The 19,480-nt window shown below is 46.2% G+C and overlaps 1 protein-coding gene across 1 annotated transcript in view; it reads right to left on the bottom strand.

Annotated features, from left to right (window-relative positions):
* The window catches only part of CDH22 (cadherin 22), a 262,988-nt gene that overhangs the window by 206,341 nt on the left and 37,167 nt on the right, over positions 1-19,480 (bottom strand). Inside the window, exon 2 of the mRNA XM_029612679.1 lies at positions 18,990-19,284. Within this exon, the coding sequence (XP_029468539.1) occupies positions 18,990-19,284 (295 nt within the window). The remainder of the gene's footprint in view (positions 1-18,989; positions 19,285-19,480) is intronic.

Raw genomic sequence — 19,480 nt, 5'->3', positions numbered from 1 at the left:
GATGAGTGAAGTGATGACATTTGCAGATGACATAAAATGATATAGAGTTGTGAAATCAAAAGTGAATTGTGAAAAATTGCAGGAAGACTTTTCAAGACTGGGCATTTAAATGGCAGATGAAATTTAATGTGGACAAGGGCAAAGTGATAAACATGGGGAAAAGTAACCCACACTCTAGTTACAGGATGTTAGTTAGATTCCATATTAGGAGTTACCGCCCAGGAAAAGGACCTGGGCATCATAGTGGACTATATTTTGAAATCCTGGGTTCAGTGTATGGCAGCAGTCAAAAAAGCAAACAGAATATTAGGAATTATTAGGAAAGGAATGGAGACTAAAACAGCAAATGTCATAATGGCTCTGTATCGCTCCATAGTGAGATCGCACCTAGTGTACTGTGGGCAGCTCTGGTTGCAGCATCTCAAAAAAAAAGATATAATTGCATTGGAAAAGGTACAGAGAAGGGCGACTAAAATGATGAAGGGGATGGAAAAGCTCCCCTATGAGGAAAGGGTAAAGAGGTTAAGACTGTTCAGGTTGGAGAAGAGACGGCTGAGGGGGGATATGACAGAGGTCTATAAAATCATGAGTGGAATAGAACGAGTAAATGTAAATCGATTATTTGCTCTTTAAAAAAAAAACAAAACTAGGACACTCTATAAAGTTAGTAAGGAGCACATTCAAAACAAATTGGAGAAAATTCTTTTTCACTCAATGCACAATTGAGCTCTGGAATTCATTGCCGGAGGATGTGGTTAAGGCAGTTAGCATAGCTGGGTTTAAAAATAGGTTTGGACAGGTTTCTGGAGAAGAAGTCAATAAACTGTTATTAACCAAGCAGACTTAAGAAATAGCCATTACTTATAACTGCATGATAGCAGCAAGGGATCCATTTACTGTCTGGGATTTTGCCAAGTACTTGTGACCTGTATTGACCACTGATGGACTCTCAAAGCAAATTTTAAAAGCCCTATGTGTGCTGTAGCTGGAAGATAATGTAAATTTGGGCTGGCATGCGCCAAGCAGAATTGAACGAGTACATGCTTATCTCTGGTATGCGCATAAATACTTTTTTTGCAAAAAAAGGGGCGGGGCGTGAGCATGTTCTGGACATTGGCTTTCCTAGATTTCTCAATGAAATCTGCATGTAAGTGTGCGCGCCGGGATCCCCTACCCCATAACTTTACTTCTGCTATGGATGGCGCACAAGTCCTGAAACAAAAAAAACTAAAGAGGTTAGCGGAGTTTTAAGGGTTGGGGCTAACAGGGTAAAATGTAGGCTAGTTAACTTGGGAGGTTAGGAAGTCCTATTCTTTAACTGGGCGAACTGAGAACGGACTGGGGAAACTGGTAATTGCCTCAGCATGCGTATCTACCAAAATCCCCCCACTTACGCCGTAGAAGCAGCATTTTGCACGCACACGCGCGTGCCCTTATAAAATTAAGCGCACATGTATGTGCATACAGTCTATTTTATATCATGTGTGCATATACACACGTTATAAAATGGCTGCATCCATTAGCTCGAGCCGGCATACGTGCGTACATGTGCGCCCACGCGGATGTTTAAAAGTTACCATCTCAGTCTGACCCAGTATGGCAAATTCTTATGTTCTTGTGAGAAAGAGAAACAATAAGAGCCCTGGATTATCCCGATTGACTCAGGCCAAGTGAGGCCTCCCAATGAACGTGCAACAGATACATGCAGTGCCTTCAATGCATGCAAATCTCTCATGCATATTCATTAGGGATGTCCTGAAAACCCAACAGGTTGGGTGGGAGGGGAAAACAAAGACCAGTTTGAACACCGGCAACCTATAGCACTGCAAGAGTACTTACTTGCCAGAGATCCTTCTGTATTTCAGTTTTGAAAATCAAAATAATAAAGGCCTCCATTTTTAAACAGAGCAGTCAGAGATGTATTGAGTTAGTCCAATAAAAGGGTATTACCTACAACTTGTTTGTTGACCCTTATTTCTACATAACCAACTGGACTAACATAGCAATCACAAGTCTGGAAATAGAATAGAACATTTTTAAAAAGTCAATTATTTCCAAATCCTCTGGTTTTCCCATGTCGTTAGCATATTCTCCAAACTGAAGTTACCTGAGACCCTGACCCCCATATCACTGCATCTTTCCCAATCTTAAATTCAGTGTCACTGCAGAATAGACTCACTTATGCACCAGTCAGAACACAGCCTCCAGACTGCTACACCAACTGGAGCATGCCATCCTTAATAATGCAAGCATCATTACCATCATCATGCCATTCTCACCACTGCATATGAAAGATAATATTCCATGGTACTTTCATGGGTAAAAGAGTGCTTTACCTGCAGAAATGGCCTGTTATAAAACTGTCCATCTGATACACAGGTAAGCTTATGTGGCTATGCCTTGTATGAGAGATCGGAGGCTTTCCTGGGTAGGGTTAGGCAGGAGGCGCTGACGACGTTCAAATCCTCATCCCGCTTCAAGAATCCCTCCCCAAAAGATTACAGTTTTGGGATTCTTGCCTTACATCAATTAACACCCTCCTCTCAAACCTACATCTCGCTTTACATGTAACAAAAACGGAGCTCCTCACAATCTCCAATCCCCCAGCTCGCTCGCTCCCTGCCTTAAGCAACACCAACCCTCCACTTGATACATTCACCTGCAATGTGAGAGATCTCGATGTCTATCTTGACCAACATTTAAACTTCAAATCTCACATCCACAACACCATAAAAACAGGCTTCTTCAAATTGCACATCCTAAAGAAACTTAAACCCCTGCTATATACCCAAGACCTCCGCACAGTCCTACAGGCAACTATCTTAACTAAACTGGACTATTGCAATTCTTTATTTCTGGGCCTCCCTCTCTCCACTATCAAACCCCTCCAACTTTTACAGAATGCCATGGCCAGAATCCTAACAAATGCACGTAAATCGGATCACATTACCCCTATCCTAAAAGACCTCCACTGGTTACCCATAACCTCACGCATAAAATACAAAACCCTCACCATTCTCCACAATTTATCGTACAATCAAAATCACACTTGGCTCGAGAATGCACCTCTTTTCCGATCATCTACCCGCCCCTCCAGCTCCAACCTTGCTGGTACCCTATACACCCCCTCCCTAAAAAATGCACACCACACCTCAACCAGAGAAAGGGCTTTCTCTATTGCCGGCCCTTCCCTATGGAACACCCTGCCCACGGCCCTCCGTCTAGAACCTAACCTGTCTAAATTTAAAAAAGGGCTCAAAATCTGGCTCTTACATTAGCATATCCAGATGTTGACCAAACTTAGCTTGCACTTTAACCCCACAGCCCCCCCTTTCCCCCCTCTCTGCCTCTCCTTTCTCCCCCATTCTTCACCCCAAGCAAAGACTCCAAAACATAGTGTTTCTCCCCCTAAGCAATGACGCCTACATTCTGTTATAAGTTTCCCCTCACCCTCTTTTAAGCCCACCCTACCATCCCCCCCCCCCCCCCCCCACCTCTCCCTGTCACTGCCATCACTGGTCTGGTACCTACCAGCCCACCTGTACATAGTGTCTATTGTTAATTTATTTTCTTCAAATGTTCCTATCAAATTTCTCTCTTTCCCTATCCTTCCTACTGCTGTCCTCTCTCCTCCTTCATTACTTCTCCCCCCCCCCTTCCCTTCCTTGTTTATTGTATTTCTCTCTCCTGTTATTTTGTTACAATGTAAACCGGCATGATGTTCCGACGAATGTATATAAAAATCAACAAATAAATAAATAAATGGACACTTCTGCATTATCAAAAGCATGTGCATGAATTTTACTGAAAAAAAATTCCATGTACAAATTAACAGGTTTAATTGCATGTGGCTAGTTTTGGTGACGATTTTCAAAGCAAATGTACTTGCCCAAGTACCACAATTTCTGACTTAGGGTTGCCACCTTATTTATTTATATTTATTTAGCATTTTTATATACCGACTTTCCAATAACAGAATTACTGATCAATTCGGTTTACATTCTAAACAATAACATTGACAAGTAAATGTCTTACAATGAACAGGTCGATATAACACCTTACCAATGTTAATCTGAAGAGGCCAATCCAGTCCTGGCTTTTTGCTCCATTGCATGCATGGAACTGTAGTCTTGTTCTTTTCCTATGAAAAGTAGGACTACATTTCCATGCATGAAATGGGGCAATTTGATCAGCCAGCTGGGGTTAACCTGGATGAGATGGCAATCCTGATCCTGACAGAAAAACTGGCCACCTTTCTGCAATCATCTCACCAAACTGTAAATTACATTTACAATTCTACCACACTATCAATACTACTGGCATATTTAAATTCATTAAGTAGCAAAACCTCATTATTAGCTGCTGCAGCTCCCCCAGAAGAGTCTCTAACTCACAACAGCTGCCAAGTAGGAATGGAAGGAGGAGATTCATGGCTCAGGTGAGAGCAGAGTCCAAAACAGATACCCTAAAAATAAATTGAGGGGGAAAAGAGTAATGAAAGGCCCAGACAAAAAAAGAAACGAATACTATTTCTCTTTGAAGCAGGAGGGAGTTGAGCAGCACTTCTGACTGAGACTCGGAGGCCTGCTTTGTGTGTAAGTGTGTCAAAGAGATTCCCTTAAGCAGCGGGGAAATAAGAAGAACAGCAGGACACAAACAGAAAGCAGGCCCTGCATTCGCAATGAAAGGTTCAATGCTCCCCCTACCCGTGTGCCCGGAAGAGGTGACGGCTCTTTCGAGTCTTGCCCACCATGATCCCTGCCCTCCAGGAGGGGAAGCAGTGGAGGCGGCAAGTAGCAAACAGACTTCCCGGGTCATGTCAAAGGTGCCCCTCACACACTGGCAAATAATGGTCCTACCATGCCCCGGCCATGCAAAGGCATCACTACCTTTGTAATGAAACCTTTTTCTCCCCCTCTCCAACGGGCCGATTCAGTAAAGTCCACGGGAGAGCGGGCGAATGCCCACTCTCCCGGCGCGCGCAGAGGCCACTCGCCTGTGCGCGCGATACAGTATTTAAATGAGGCCCGGCGGTAGAAACGGGCAAAAGGAGGCGCTAGGGACACTAGCGCGTCCCTAGCGCCTCCTTTTGGCCCGGAGTGGCGGCTGTCAGCGGGTCTGACAGCCAACGCTCAATTTTGCCGGCGTCAGTTCTCGAGCCCGCTGACAGCCACGGGCTCGGAAACCAGACGCCAGCAAAATTAAGCGTCCGGTTTTCGGCCCGACAGCTGCGGGCCGAATTCAAATTTTTATTTTTTTTTTTTAACTTTTTTTTACTTTTGGGGACCTCCGACTTAATATCGCCATGATATTAAGTCAGGGAGTGCACAGAAAAGCAGTTTTTACTGCTTTTCTGTGCACTTTCCCGGTGCCCGAAGAAATTAGCGCCTACCTTTGGGTAGGCGCTAATTTCTGAAAGTAAAATGTGCGCGGGAATACCTAATAGGGCCCTCAACATACATTTGCATGTTGAGGGCCCTATTAGCAGCTCGATACAGTAACATTCAGTTGAAGTTTTCTCGTCTGTAACGAGCTCCCTGCGCACAATTCGGACGCGTAAGGCAAATCAGCGATACAGTTTCCAGTTTCGCGCGTCCGTAGCGCTTCTTAAAACAGACGCGTAACCCTTCCCGCACCCGGCATGTAAATGAACGAATTAGCTGTATAATGAAGGAATTAGCTATTCCCCTCCGATACCGTAAGGCGCGCTCAAGTTATCTCATTAGTAACGCACTGTTTTGCCGCGGCCGTAACGTGTTAGTTTACCGCCTCCCCCTAGTAGGAGTTAGGACTGTGAGTCTAGTAACAAATCCATCGACACCGCTTAAGACACTCAAAAACAATAAAACACAATTAAAAAAAAAAAGCGATACAGAGATGATCGAGAAAATGTAATGATGTGGGACACATAAAACCTGTCAGAAGAAAAAAAAAAATTTTAAATACCTGTCGGAGGGCCGCGTCGGTCCAGGCTGCCGGCGGGATCCGGGGGGCCGGTGGTCGCGTGTTAAATCTAGGCCGCGGGTGGGTGGGCGCCTGTTCCAGGCGGCGGCGGCAGCGGCGGCGGGGGGACACGCGTTAGTTCGAGACGGCCAGCGGGCGGTCGCGTGTTAAATCTAGGCCGGGTCGCACAGGCACGCATTCATTCATCCAGGCGGAGGAGCCGGTGGCGAAAGCAGCCGGCTCCTCCGCCTGGATGAATGAATTCATTCACTGCCGGTGGGGGTTGCCTCTCCGGCAGCCCCCACCGGCAGTGAATGAATGCGCGCCTGTGCGACCCCTGCGTTTCGGCGCTCAAGGCAGTCACATGCCGTGACGTCACGCCTTGAGCGCCGAAATGCAGGGGTCGCACAGGCGCGCATTCATTCATCCAGGCGGAGGAGCCGGTGGCGAAAGCAGCCGGCTCCTCCGCCTGGATGAATGAATTCATTCACTGCCGGTGGGGGTTGCCTTTCCGGCAGCCCCCACCGGCAGTGAATGAATGCGCGCCTGTGCGACCCCTGCGTTTCGGCGCTCAAGGCAGTCACATGCCGTGACGTCACGCCTTGAGCGCCGAAACGCAGGGGTCGCACAGGCGCGCATTCATTCATCCAGGCGGAGGAGCCGGTGGCGAAAGCAGCCGGCTCCTCCGCCTGGATGAATGAATTCATTCACTGCCGGTGGGGGTTGCCTCTCCGGCAGCCCCCACCGGCAGTGAATGAATGAATGTGCGCCTGTGCGGACCCGGCCTAGATTTAACACGCGACCACCCGCCGCCCGCCGGCCGTCTCGAACTAACGCGTGTCCCCCCGCCGCCGCTGCCGCCGCGCCCACCCGCCCGCGGCCTAGATTTAACACGCGACCACCGGCCCCCCGGATCCCGCCGGCCGCCTGGACCCACGCGGCCCTCCGACAGGTATTTACAAATTTTGATTTTTACACTTCCTGGTGCCTGTCATTTCAAATGTCATTTGAAATGACAGGTACCAGCGCACCCAGGTTACTGTATAGGCGCTGTATTAAGCGTCTATACAGTAAAATGGGTTACGCGGCCATAACCCTTCCCTACCGCTTTAAAGCCGCGGCATGCATTTGCATGCGATTAGAGGAGAGTATCGGGGAGTTAGTGAAGAGAACTGTGCGTGCGGGGAGGAAGGGTGCGCCTGACACTACCGCACTGTTTTTACCGCGGCCTTACTGGATCGAGCCGCAGGTTTGGCGGGTTGGACGCGCGTTTTCCGCCCCTTACCGAATAAGGGGTAAGGGAAAACGCGCGTCCAATGGCGGGTTAACAGTGCGCTCCGTCGGAGCTCACTGTAATGTATCGGCCCGCAAGAGCATCTGCCCAGTGGGGGGGGGGCCGAGAACCCATCTGCTCCTGCTGCTTGCTCTTTACCTGCAGTCCTCACTGATACCGCCGACTAGGGGCAAAGAATGTTGCCGCAGAGGATTCTGGGCATTGCAGGGGAGGCTGCGCGCGGAGGAGCGGAAGGGGCCTTAGCAGAGCCGCGTTCTGTTTTCCTGCTCGCCTTCTTCGTCGTTGAAAGATGCGTCAGGCTGCTAGCATTTGCAAAGTATTCCCTGGTGGAGTCTGAATGTGATAATAGTCACAGTTCCATGGCACAGTTCATAAAATTCCTCTATTTATCTTCCCCTGCTTCTGCATTAAGACATCTAGAGGAAGAATCTGGTTTTCCTCACTCAAAATGATCAGTCCTTACCGCTCCCCTTCTGAGGTCACGCGTCTGCTTGCGACATCTCTGCTTTTTTCTCAAAGCAGCCGAAGAGTTTATCTGTGACTTGCTAGGTTTTATGTATTCATTCTGGAGGCCAGTTAATTCCCAGCCAGGCAGAGATGTAAATTATATCAAAACAGTTAATTGCTAGGATATTTCAGATTCGAATGTGTGTGGTTACCAGGCACAGCCGGTGGCGAGAAATGCCACGTTTTACGGAACAGATAATGCAACCGCGCTATCTGCCTGTCACATACTCTGCATCTGATTACAAAGTTGCTTACAGAACACAACTACAGAGGATGGGAACAGCAAACCAATGTGGATGGAGACTAGAAATGCTAATAGGAAACATTAAGCACCTCACACTCTTGCTGTAAAGATACTTGGGGGAGTGCTGGAGCAACTCAGTCTCCTTGGTGCGTTCTATGCACATAAACCTGAGCTTATGAAAAGGCTCTGCTGAGTCAAACTTCGGAAAGCAGAAGCAGAACAGATTGTAGTGGCAGGTGGGCAAACAGAAAAGTTCTTCCATTGTGCTCTGTTTAGACAGCGGACCTACAAAAACCAGTTTCAACCCAAGGCTGATAGATACACTGCTCACGGTGAGCAGAGGTGGAAATGATCTAGGCATCATAGTGGATAACACTTTAAAATCATCGGCTCAGTGTGCTGCAGCAGTCAAAAAAACAAACAGAATGTTAAGAATTATTAGGAAGGGAATGGTTAATAGAACGGAAAATGTCATAATGCCTTTATATCGCTCCATGGTGAGACCGCACCTGGAATACTGTGTACAATTCTGGTCACAGCATCTCAAAAAAGATATAATTGCGATGGAGAAGGTACAGAGAAGGGCAACCAAAATGATAAAGGGGATGGAACAGCTCCCCTATGAGGAAAGGCTGAAGAGGTTAAGGCTGTTCAGCTTGGAGAAGAGACGGCTGAGGGGGTTATGATAGAGGTCTTTAAGATCATGAGAGGTCTTGAACGAGTAGATGTGACTCGGTTATTTACACTTTCGAATAATAGAAGGACAAGGGGCATTCCATGAAGTTAGCAAGTAGCACATTTAAGACTAATCGAAGAAAATTCTTTTTCACTCAACGCACAATAAAGCTCTGGAATTTGTTGCCAGAGGATGTATTTGGTGCAGTTAGTGTAGCTGGGTTCAAAAAAGGTTCGGATAAGTTCTTGGAGGAGAAGTCCATTAATGGCTATTAATCAAGTTTACTTAGGGAATAGCCACAGCTATTAATTGCATCAGTAGCATGGGATCTTCTTAGTGTTTGGGTAATTGCCAGGTTCTTGTGGCCTGGTTTTGGCCTCTGTTGGAAACAGGATGTTGGGCTTGATGGACCCTTAGTCTGACCCAGCATGGCAATTTCTTATGTTCTTATGGGCTGTCCTACTAGGGAATGCTTGAAGAAAGGAGAAGGCTAGCAGCTGAGGGGGATACAAAAATGTAAGAGAATAATGAAGATGTCTAATCTCCTACGGAATTTCAGAGGTATAAGGAATCGTCTGGGAGAGGAGAGCATGATTTCAGGCCCCAAAAAATGGTGTTTGCCTTCCTGGAAGTAAGACTTGATATTTCAGCTCAAAAAGCTTGTGAAATAATTAAAGGATGAATAATTTACACTTATAATAGCAGTTTTGTACAAATAGTGAATGAAAGAATTTCACAGGCTTAGATCAAGCTGCTGATTCTTCCTTTCCAAAAAATATACACCAGATTGCTATGGCGCAGTAACTACTACACATGAATTAGAGGACCCAAGCCATGTCTATTGTATATTATTGATGCTCAAGCAATCCTTGGGTCTCCAAGCCAGCTTGGTTTTCAGGATATTGCTAATGAATATGCATGAGATATTGGCATATGCTGGAGGCAGTGCATGCAATACATCTCATGCATATTCATCAGGAATACCCTGAAACTCCAATAGGTGAGGATGGGGGTGTAGGATCTGGGGACAGTTTGAGCACTGCTAGTGCATGTTCATCTACCATTGCACAGTCCAAGGTGAGTCTTAAGAAATCAGAAACAGACATACACTCAGCCGTATCACTATGGCTGTCAGCGGGCGAAGCACTACACATCTGACATGTTGATGAAAAAAACAAAAAGAGTGTGTGATAAGGCCATAGCAGAAAAACTGAACAAGCTCTTTGCTTTGGACCTTACTAAGGCAGATGTTGGGGAGAAACCCTCATTGGTAACAATCTTTGAAAGTGATGATTTGGAGCAGGTGTGAGCCACTCTAGTCCTCGAGTACCACATGTCTGTTGGGTTTACAGGATATCCGCAAAGAATAGGCAGGAGACGTCTTTGCAGTCAATGGAGGCAGTGCAGGCAGATGTATCTCATGAATATTCAGTATGGATAGCTTGAACACCTGATTGACTTGCAGCACTCAAGCATCAGGAGATTCCTACCGCTGATTTGGAGGAACTGAAGCAAACAACTGTGAACCTGGACAATGTAATAGAGCAACCTGACAAACTAAAGATTAACAAATCATCAGGATAGATGGTCTTCACCCCCCGAGTTCTAAAAGAACTCAGATATGAGAGTGCAGACCTGTTACTAGCTATGTGCAACCAATCATTAAAATCAACCACTGTGCCTGGGCTTCAGGGCTGATTTGGAAAACTATTGGCCAGCGAACCTTAAGTTGGTGCTGGGCAAAATATTAGAAGAGAACCAGAAGTGTGCACATCTTTAGATTCCTTACTATAAATTTACTACATATTATATACAGAAGGAATTTAATTCAAAATGCGAATTAATACGGTTGGTAATTAATATTTTGATTAATTGTAGTGTTTTGAGGGTCACTGTCAGACAAATATTAAATAAATCTATAGACTAAAAGAACTTTAGATTAGTTTTACATCCCTACTTCCTTAGAAATTTAACACAATAACAAATCTACTAAATTAAGATGCAGAAAGTAGTCCAGCAGTAAGAGGAAGGCTTTCCAGTCTTTTGCATTAAGTGCAGGGCTGGCAGAAGCACTAGGCGAGCTAGGACCGGGCCTAGAGCGCTGACCATTAAGGGGGGCACAAGCCATGGGAGGTTGGCAAAAAGGAGTGGGGATTCGAATCTCCATTCCTTTTTGCCACCGCTGCTGCTCGAGAGCCACGTGGGGCCATTCGCGAGAGGTCGGAGTCAGTGCTGCGACCGGAGGCAGGTGGGTGTTGTTGCGACTTGGAGGGGGTGCGACCAGGGAGAGGCAGAAGATGCCTAGGGTGCCTAATCCCCTTGCACCGGCCCTGATTAACAGGCCGATACACTGTTAACCTGCCCTTGGACGCGCGTTTTCCCTTACCCCTTATTCAGTAAGGGGCGGAAAACGCGCGTCCAACCCGCGGCACCTAATAGCGCCCTCAACATGCAAATGCAAGTGGGATACAGTAAGTAAAATTTGCAGCCAAGCCGCACATTTTACTCTAAGAAGTTAGCGCCCACCCAAATGTAGGCGCTAGTTTCTACCAGCACCGGGAAAGTGCACAGAAAAGCAGTAAAAACTGCAGCGGTGGCAAAAAGGAATGGAGATTTGAATCCCCACTCCTCTTTGCCAACCTCCCATGGCTTGTGCCCCTTCCGCAAGGGCTGCAAATGAAGAGGTTAGCGTTGGGAGGAGGCTGCTGCTGCCGCGAGTTCCCGGGGTGGGGGTGGGGGCGAGAGAGAGTGAATGAGTGAGCGCTCATTCACTCTCTCTCGCCCCCACCCCCACCCCGGGAACTCGCGGCAGCAGCAGCCTCCTCCCAACGCTAACCTCTTCATTTTCAGCCCTCGCAGAGGCGGAGTCCCATCGGCCGCGGTTGAAGCTCTTCATTTTCCTCCGAGCCGCGCTGCAGTCTTCTTTTCTTCGGGCCGATGCCGAGCGCACTAGCGTGGCCTCTTCTTGCCGTGCACGCACCCGATACTCTCCACTTCCTCTTCCGGGCTGCGGGGGGGGCGGGGGGCGGGAAGAAGAGAGCACGCTGGTGCCGCTGACTCCAGCTGTCCTGCCGCGTTCCGCCAGGGCTGACAGCATTTTAAGCCCGGGCGGAGGAGGACCGTGGAGCAGCTGGGTCAGCGGGAAAGTGTGGCGACACTAGTCTGCGAGCCAGATGCAGCCCTCAAAAGAGCCATATCTGGCTCGCGAGCCATGGGTTCCCGACCCCTGGTATAGGAGATAAAGAGCTGTTGGCTATTAAGCTAGCATTTGAAGAGTGGTGCCCATGGCTTGAGGAGGCACAACATTTTATTTTATTTAGATTTATATTCCGCTTTTTGCACTTTTTTTTAGTGCTTCAAAGTGGATTACATTCAGGTACTGTAGGTATTTCCCTATATCCCTATCCCACTCTCTGTGGGTGGAGTCAGCTCTCACTATGATCCAGGGTCCACAACCATCCCAGAATATAACAATCCAGGAAACTACAGATCAGTGAATCTGATGTTTGTGCCAGGCAAAATGGTATAACCTATCATAAAGAACAAAATTGCATAGTTTAATGCAGTGTTTCCCAACCGGTGTGCCATGGCTGGAGTGCAGGTGTGCCGCGACTGCAGTCTCATTTCCTGTTTCCCTCCCGGCCTGCAGAATGTCCTCCTGCCAGCAAGGGGCAGGGGAGAGCCGCACTTATTGGCAGCTGCTCCTGCTTCCCCTCTGCCCGCACTCCTCTGCAACAGAATCTGCACGGAGCTCGGTAGGCTTGTGAGACCTGTTGGCCCCATGCACTTTAGATTGCAGAGGGAAGCTGGCAAAGGAGGAAGAAGCAGCACTTGGTAAGCCGGCGCCCAGACTTCTGCTGTTCAAAGATTGGGGGGGTGGGGAAAGGAACAACTGAACTGCCACAAGGCATGGGGGAAGAGGAAAGGGGAGGTGATGTTGCCAGGAGATGGGGGAGAAGGGTGGAGGGAGAGGAAAGACGGTGATGATTCAAGGAGTGGGGAGGAAAGGTGGAAGGAGAGGGAAGGTGATAATGATTCCAGGGAGTGAGGTTGGGGGAAGGTGATGCCAGGGAGTGAAGGGAATAGAAAGAGAAGGTGATGCCAGAGTGTGGGGGAGATGGAAGATTGATGATGATGATGTTAGTGGGGGAGAGGAATAGAGAAGGAAGGTGAGGATGCCAGGGGGTGAAGGAGAGGGAAGATGATGATGATGCCAGGAAGAGAGGGAGAGGGCAAGTGATTCCAGGGTTAAAGGGAAAGGAAGAGAAGGTGATTGACATGGGGAGGGGAGTGAAGGGAAAGGGAAGAGAAAGTGATGATGCTAGGAAATGGAGAGAGAGGGGAATTAATGATGCCAGAGGGTGAGAGAGAGAGGGGTGGAGGAAGAGGGAAGGAGATTATGCCAGGGAACAGAGCGAGAGGGTTGGAGGCAGAGGGAAGGTGATGATGATGCCAAGGTGAGAGGGAGAGGGGGTGAAGGAGGAGGGAAGGAGATGATGTCAGGGAGAGGGAAAAGTGATGGTGATGGGGGGTGAAGGGAGAGGGAAGATAATGATGTGAGGGGGTGGGGGAAGAGGTGGTGGAAGGTGGCGATGATTCCTGGGGATGGGGGAGAGAGATGAAGGGAGAAGAAAGGTGATGAAAGGGGGTGAGGAGAAGAGAGAGAGGGAAGGTGACTATGATGAGGGTGAAAGAAAAGGGAAGATGATGATGTGAGGGGTGGGGAAGAGGTGGTGATGATGCCTGGGGGGTGGGGGAGGAGATGGAAATAGAGGAAAGATGATTATGATGCCAGGGGATGGAGGAGAGGGAAGTAGGGAGAGGGGAAATTGATAATGAAGAAACCAGAGGTGAGGAGGTGGAAGAGAGAAGAAGATGATGATGATGATTCCATGGGGTAGGGAGAGAGGTAGAAGGGAAGGGAAGGTAGTGGTGATGATGATGATATCAGGGGTGAGGAGGTGGAGAGAAAAGGTGATGATGCCAGAGGGTGTAGGAGAGTGGTGGAAAGAGAGGGAAGGTGATGATGATGAGGGTGAAAGAAAAGGGACGATGATGTGAGGGTGGGGAAGAGGTGGTGATGATTCCTGGGGGGTGGGGGAGGAGATGGAAGGAGAGGAGAGATGATTATGATGCCAGGGATGGAGGGGAGGAAAGTAGGGAGAGGGGAAATTGATAATGAAGAAACTAGAGGTGAGGAGGTGGAAGAGAGAAGAAGATGATGATGATGATGATTCCATGGGGTAGGGAGAGAGGTAGAAGGGAAGGGAAGGTTGTGGTGATGAAGATGACGATATCAGGGGTGAGGAGGTGGAGAGAAAAGGTGATGATGCCAGAGGGTGTAGGAGAGTGGTGGAAAGAGAGGGAAGGTGATGATAATATGAGGGAGGGGGAAGAGATGGTGGGAGAGGTAAGATGATGATAATGATGCCAGGGGAGTGGGGGATTGGGAAAGGAAGAAGATGATGCCAAGAGGTGGGGGGAAAGGGAAGAGAAAAGAAGAGGAAGTGATGGGGAAGTGGGTGGAGTGCCACAACAAAGTGACCCCTGTGCCAGATGCGCCATGAAACAAAATGACATAAAGCCAACCTGGATTTAGCCAAGGGAAGTCTTGCCTTACCAATTTGCTACATTTTTTTGAGGGTGTAAATAAACATGTGGATAAAGGTGAGCCAGCTGATACAGTGTATCTGCATTTCCAGAAAGCATTTGACAAAGTCCCTCATGAGAGAGACTTCTTAGGAAATTAAAATGCCCTGAGATAGAGGGCAGTGCCTTATTGTGGATCGCTAACTAGTTAAAAGAAAACAGAGAGTAGGGCTAAATGGTAACTTTTCCCAATAGAGAAAGGTGAATAGTGGAGTGCCCCAGGGATCTGTTCTGGGACCAATGCTTTTTAATATATTTATAAATGACCTGGAAATGGGAATAATAAGTGAGATGATCAAATTTGCCAATGACACAAAATGATTCAAAGTTGTTAAATCACAAGAGGATTGTGAGAAATTGCAAGAGGACCTTGCAAAACTGGGAGACTGGGCATGCAAATGGCAAATTAAATTTAATGTGGATAAGTGCAAACAGATGCACTTAAGGAATACTAACCCAAATTATAGCTACACAATGCAAGGTTCCATATTAGGAGTCACTATTCAGGAAAAGGATCTAGGCATCATTGTTGAAAATATGTTGAAATGTTCTGCTCAGTGTGCAGCGGCAGCTAAGAATGCCAGGGATTATTAGGAAAGGAGCTGAGAATAAAACAGAGAATATCATAACGCCTCTGTATCGCTCCATGGTGAGACCTCATCTTGAGTATTGTGTGCAGTTCTAGTCACCACATCTCAAAAAAGATATAGCAGAATTAGAGAAGATACCAAGAAGGGCGACCAAAATGATAAAGGAGATGGAACGATTCTCCTAAGAGGAAAGGCTAAAGAGGTTAGGACTCTTCAGCTTGGAGACGAGACAGCTGAGGGAAGATATGCCAGAGGTTTATAAAATAATGAGTGGAATGGAATGAATAAACATTAATCAGTTTACTCTTTCAAAAAAGTATAAACACTAGGGCATACACAATGAAGTTACTAGGTAATACATTTAAAACTAATAAGAGAAAATATTTTTTTTTACTCAACACATAATTAAGCTCTGGAATTCGTTGCCAAAGCATGTGGTGAAAGTTATTAGTGTGGCTGCTTTTAAAAACAGTTTGGACAAGTTCCTGGAGGAAAAGTCCATAAACCATTATTAAGATGGCATTACAGATATCCACTGCTTATTCTTGGGATAAGCAGCTTGGAATCTGTCTATCCCTTGGGATCTTGCCAGGTACTTCTGACCTGGATTGGCCACTGTTGGAAACAGGATATTGAGCTTGATGGACCCTTGGTCTAACCCAGTATGCAAGTCTTATGTTCTTATAAGTTACTCTTAACAGAATTACTGGGCATATGAATAGACATGACTTAATGAGAAAGAACCAACATGGATTTAGCAAAGGGATATTCTGCCTTACTAAACTATTAGAATAATTTGAAGGTGTAAACAAACATGGTGATAAGAGAGAACCCGTTGATATAGTATATCTGGATTTTCAAAAAGCATTTGACAAATTCCCTCATGAGAGACTTCTCAGGAATTTAAAAAGTCATGTGATAAGAGGCGATGTCCTACTGAGGGTTGGTAACTGGTTAAAAAATAGGAAACAGAATTGGACTAAATTACTTTTCCCAATGGAGAGCAGTGGATAGTGAAATGCACCAGGGCTACTCACTGGGACCGGTGCTGTTTGCCATTTACAGAGACGATCTGGAAAAAGGGAGCAACGAGTAAGGAGATCAAATTTGCAGATGATACAACATTTGTTAAATTATGAGAACACTGAAGAACTGCAAAAAAGGACCTTGCAAGGCTGGGAAACTGGGTATCTAAAAATCAGATGAAATTTTATGTCAACAAATACAAAGTGATGCTCATAGGATAATTTTTTCCTAACTAAAAGTACACAATGTGTTACGCCCGTCGGTCACAGACGGTTGCGACCTCTCATGTTCACCTCTTTTTTCCCTGCACCATTAAGTCTGGGAAGAATGGCGGTCTCTGCTAATCTCCACCGACCTCTCCGGCGTTCCCAGGACAGTGTGAGCGCTGCCGACCGCCATCTTGGACCCGGAATTACTTAGGCGTGAACAAGGGCCTTCTTTGAACACATCATGGCGGGAACCTCGGGGGCGTCCTCTCCCGATGACGTCAATCCGCTAGTGTATTTAATCTGACCGGCCCTTGCCTTCCTTGAGTTAGCAAGGAGTTCCGTCTTGCTGAATCCATCTCATTCAAGGACTTCCTGTTCCTGACTTTGGTCTTGGTATCTTATGCTCTGAGTACCCGCTCCTCGGGGGCTCCTCTGTGTTCCCGGCTATCCGCTCCTCGGAGGGTCTACCTGCCTGACCGCCACCAGACCTGCTTCTCAGGTCTCCTTCTCTCCTAGAGCCATCTCTTGTGAGAACCTCTACTGATTTCTACTATATCAACTGTATTGAGGAATTCCCACAGTGTACCCTGAGCCTCAGGCCACTACCGTCTTCCTACAGTAGAAGCTATTCAGCATTTCCTGCGCTACAGAGTATCGACATACCAACTACAGGAGCCACTTCGGGTTCCAGCATCTCAACCAGTTCTTCAACATCCACTGTACAGACATCCTCAGCATACCCCACTCCGCAGGCCACTATTGGATCTGTATTCCTGAGGTGCCTACACTCGTCAGAGGGGATCCCCGGTGTACCCCGCTCCGTGGGTCACTACCGGATCTTCTCATCTGTGCTCTCACTCTGGGTATTCCCCATTACTCAGGACTGTATTTTACTTCTACAATTCTGTGGACGTTACTTTTTCCTTCCTTCATAATAAAAGTGTCTGCTTCTAGCTGCGTCCCACACCACTGAGACTACGCCTGCTGACGGTGAGGATCACAGGGCTCCTCCCTGTGGGCGGAGACACCTCTCATCTCAGCCCAAGGGTTCACATTCTTACAAAAACATAACACAATGATGGCATTCATATTAGGAGTAACCATCCAGGAAAAGGATCTTGGAGTCATTGTGGATATTGGACAATACATTGAAACGCTCGGATCAGAGTGACGGCGGTCAAAAATGCAAGTAGAATGTTAGGATTGATTTGGAAAGGAATGGAGAATAAAACAGAGAATTTCATCATGCCACTGCCTCTCGAGTACTGTGTGTGTGGTTCTGCTTACCCTATCTCTGTCCATGTTTCGCCATCTCAATGTTTTTTACCAATGTTTTCAATCATCCCAAGGACACTATGTATCAATAATAAGGCTACTCATCCTCAAAATATTTTGGCTATATACTAAAATGTTCTATTTATAAAGCTCCCTAGCCCATATTTCTAACCTACAATGTATCAATGGTTATATGTTAAAATGTACTAATTATGTGTCAACCGTTATATTTATATCGCCTCCTAACCTTTATTTCTAATTTCTAATTTATCAATGTTCAGTTTTCAATGTTCAGTATTTAATGCATAAATAGTAAGGCTACTCATCCTCAAATTATTTTGGTTATATACTATAATGTTCTAACTATAAGGTTCCCTAGCCCACAGTTTCCAACCTATAATGGATCAATGGTCATATGTTAAAATGTATTAATTAGTCTTCAATGGTTATATTGCCTCCTAGCCTTTAGTTCTAAGTTCTAATTTCTAATGTATCAATGTTTCAGAGTTTCAGAGTTTAATGTATAAATAGTAAGACCCTTCTCTTACTATTACATAGTTATAATGTGAACCGATTTGATATACCCCAATGAATGTCGGTATATAAAAACAATTAAATAAATAAATAAAATAAATAAATCTCAAAAAGAATATAGCGAAACGTGAAAAAGTAAAGAGAAATGCAAGAGAAATGATAAAGAGGATGGAACAAGTCTCTTATGAAGAAAGTTGAAGTAGGTAAGGGCTCTTTAGCTTGGAGAAGAGAAGTCTGAAACAGGATATGACAGAGGTTTACAAAATTATGAATGGGGTGTAACAGGTAAATAGGAAACCGTTATGAAATAGCACAAAGACTAGGGGTCACTCCATGAAATTAACAGGCAGCAGAAATTTTTTTTCACTCACACAATTAAGGTGTGGAATTTATTGCTGGAGGATGCAGTGCAAGACGTCTAACATAGCTGGATTTAAAAGGGGCTCAGACAAATTCCTGGAGGAAAAGTCCATAAACAATTATTAGCCAGCGCTTATCCCTGGGAGTGAGCAACAACGAATCAATCTGGGATCTGCTGGGTACTAGTGACCCAGATTGGCCACTGCGGAAAGCAGTATGCTGGGCTCGATTGACCTTTGGTCTGACCCAGCCAGGCAAATCTTACATTCTTACCCTTGGGGGAGGAGGAATGGGGCTTGGCTACCTTATATTTTAACCCTTATAGGGCTCTGAGAGAACGGCAGCAAATCTAATTTTTCAATGTACAAGTTACGGAGACAGATGTGCTGGAAATATTTCTATGCTCAGCAGTTTTTCCTTAGGCTCTACCTCCTGAGCACATTCACAGCATTTTTTGTAGGTTTTCTTGACAATAGGTTTCTCCATGACTTCTTTCCTGGAGCACTCTGTATTGAAAAGATTTGTCCCTCCTTGGGATTTTACAGATAATCATTTACAAGTACAGGGCGAGTGAATCAATGATGCTCTGTGCACTCCGGGGCAAAGACCAGTTCAACATTTACTTTCAAGGCTCTGCCCGCATCCTCTCCATGCTCCACACCAGTTTCCTTTCCACACTTACCAATGGGAGAAAGCTCTGCGACGCTGCCAATGTAAGGGGACTGCAGAAACTTGGGTTCATTATCATTGATGTCCTGGACTTTGATTATAAATTCTGACTCTGGCTCCAGCAGATGGTTGGTCTGCCTGTCCCGAGCCTGGGCTCGCAGGGTGTAGAAGGTCTTTTGCTCCCGATCCAGACGCTCAGTGGCATGAATATCTCCTGTTAGTTCATCGATAATGAAGATGGTCCCTGCACCTTCTCCTGATATGGTGTACTTGATAGAGCTGTCTCCTTCATCCGAGTCAGAGTGGATCTGCCAGATGGAGAAGAAAAATTAAATCCAGAATAACAGAGCAGGGGCAGTGGCAAGGCATCTAGAGTAAAAAATAATCAAACAACAATAACATATGAGTAAAAAATAATCAACAACAATAATGTATGGCAAGGGGATACTTGAGTCTGAATCCTAGCTCAGATGCCATTGTAGTGAACTCATAATGCTGTGCTGT

The sequence above is a fragment of the Rhinatrema bivittatum genome, chromosome 8 (genome assembly GCF_901001135.1).
Source record: "Rhinatrema bivittatum chromosome 8, aRhiBiv1.1, whole genome shotgun sequence".
In the NCBI taxonomy this organism is placed as follows: domain Eukaryota; kingdom Metazoa; phylum Chordata; class Amphibia; order Gymnophiona; family Rhinatrematidae; genus Rhinatrema; species Rhinatrema bivittatum.
This window is presented reverse-complemented; position numbering and strand designations above follow the sequence as displayed.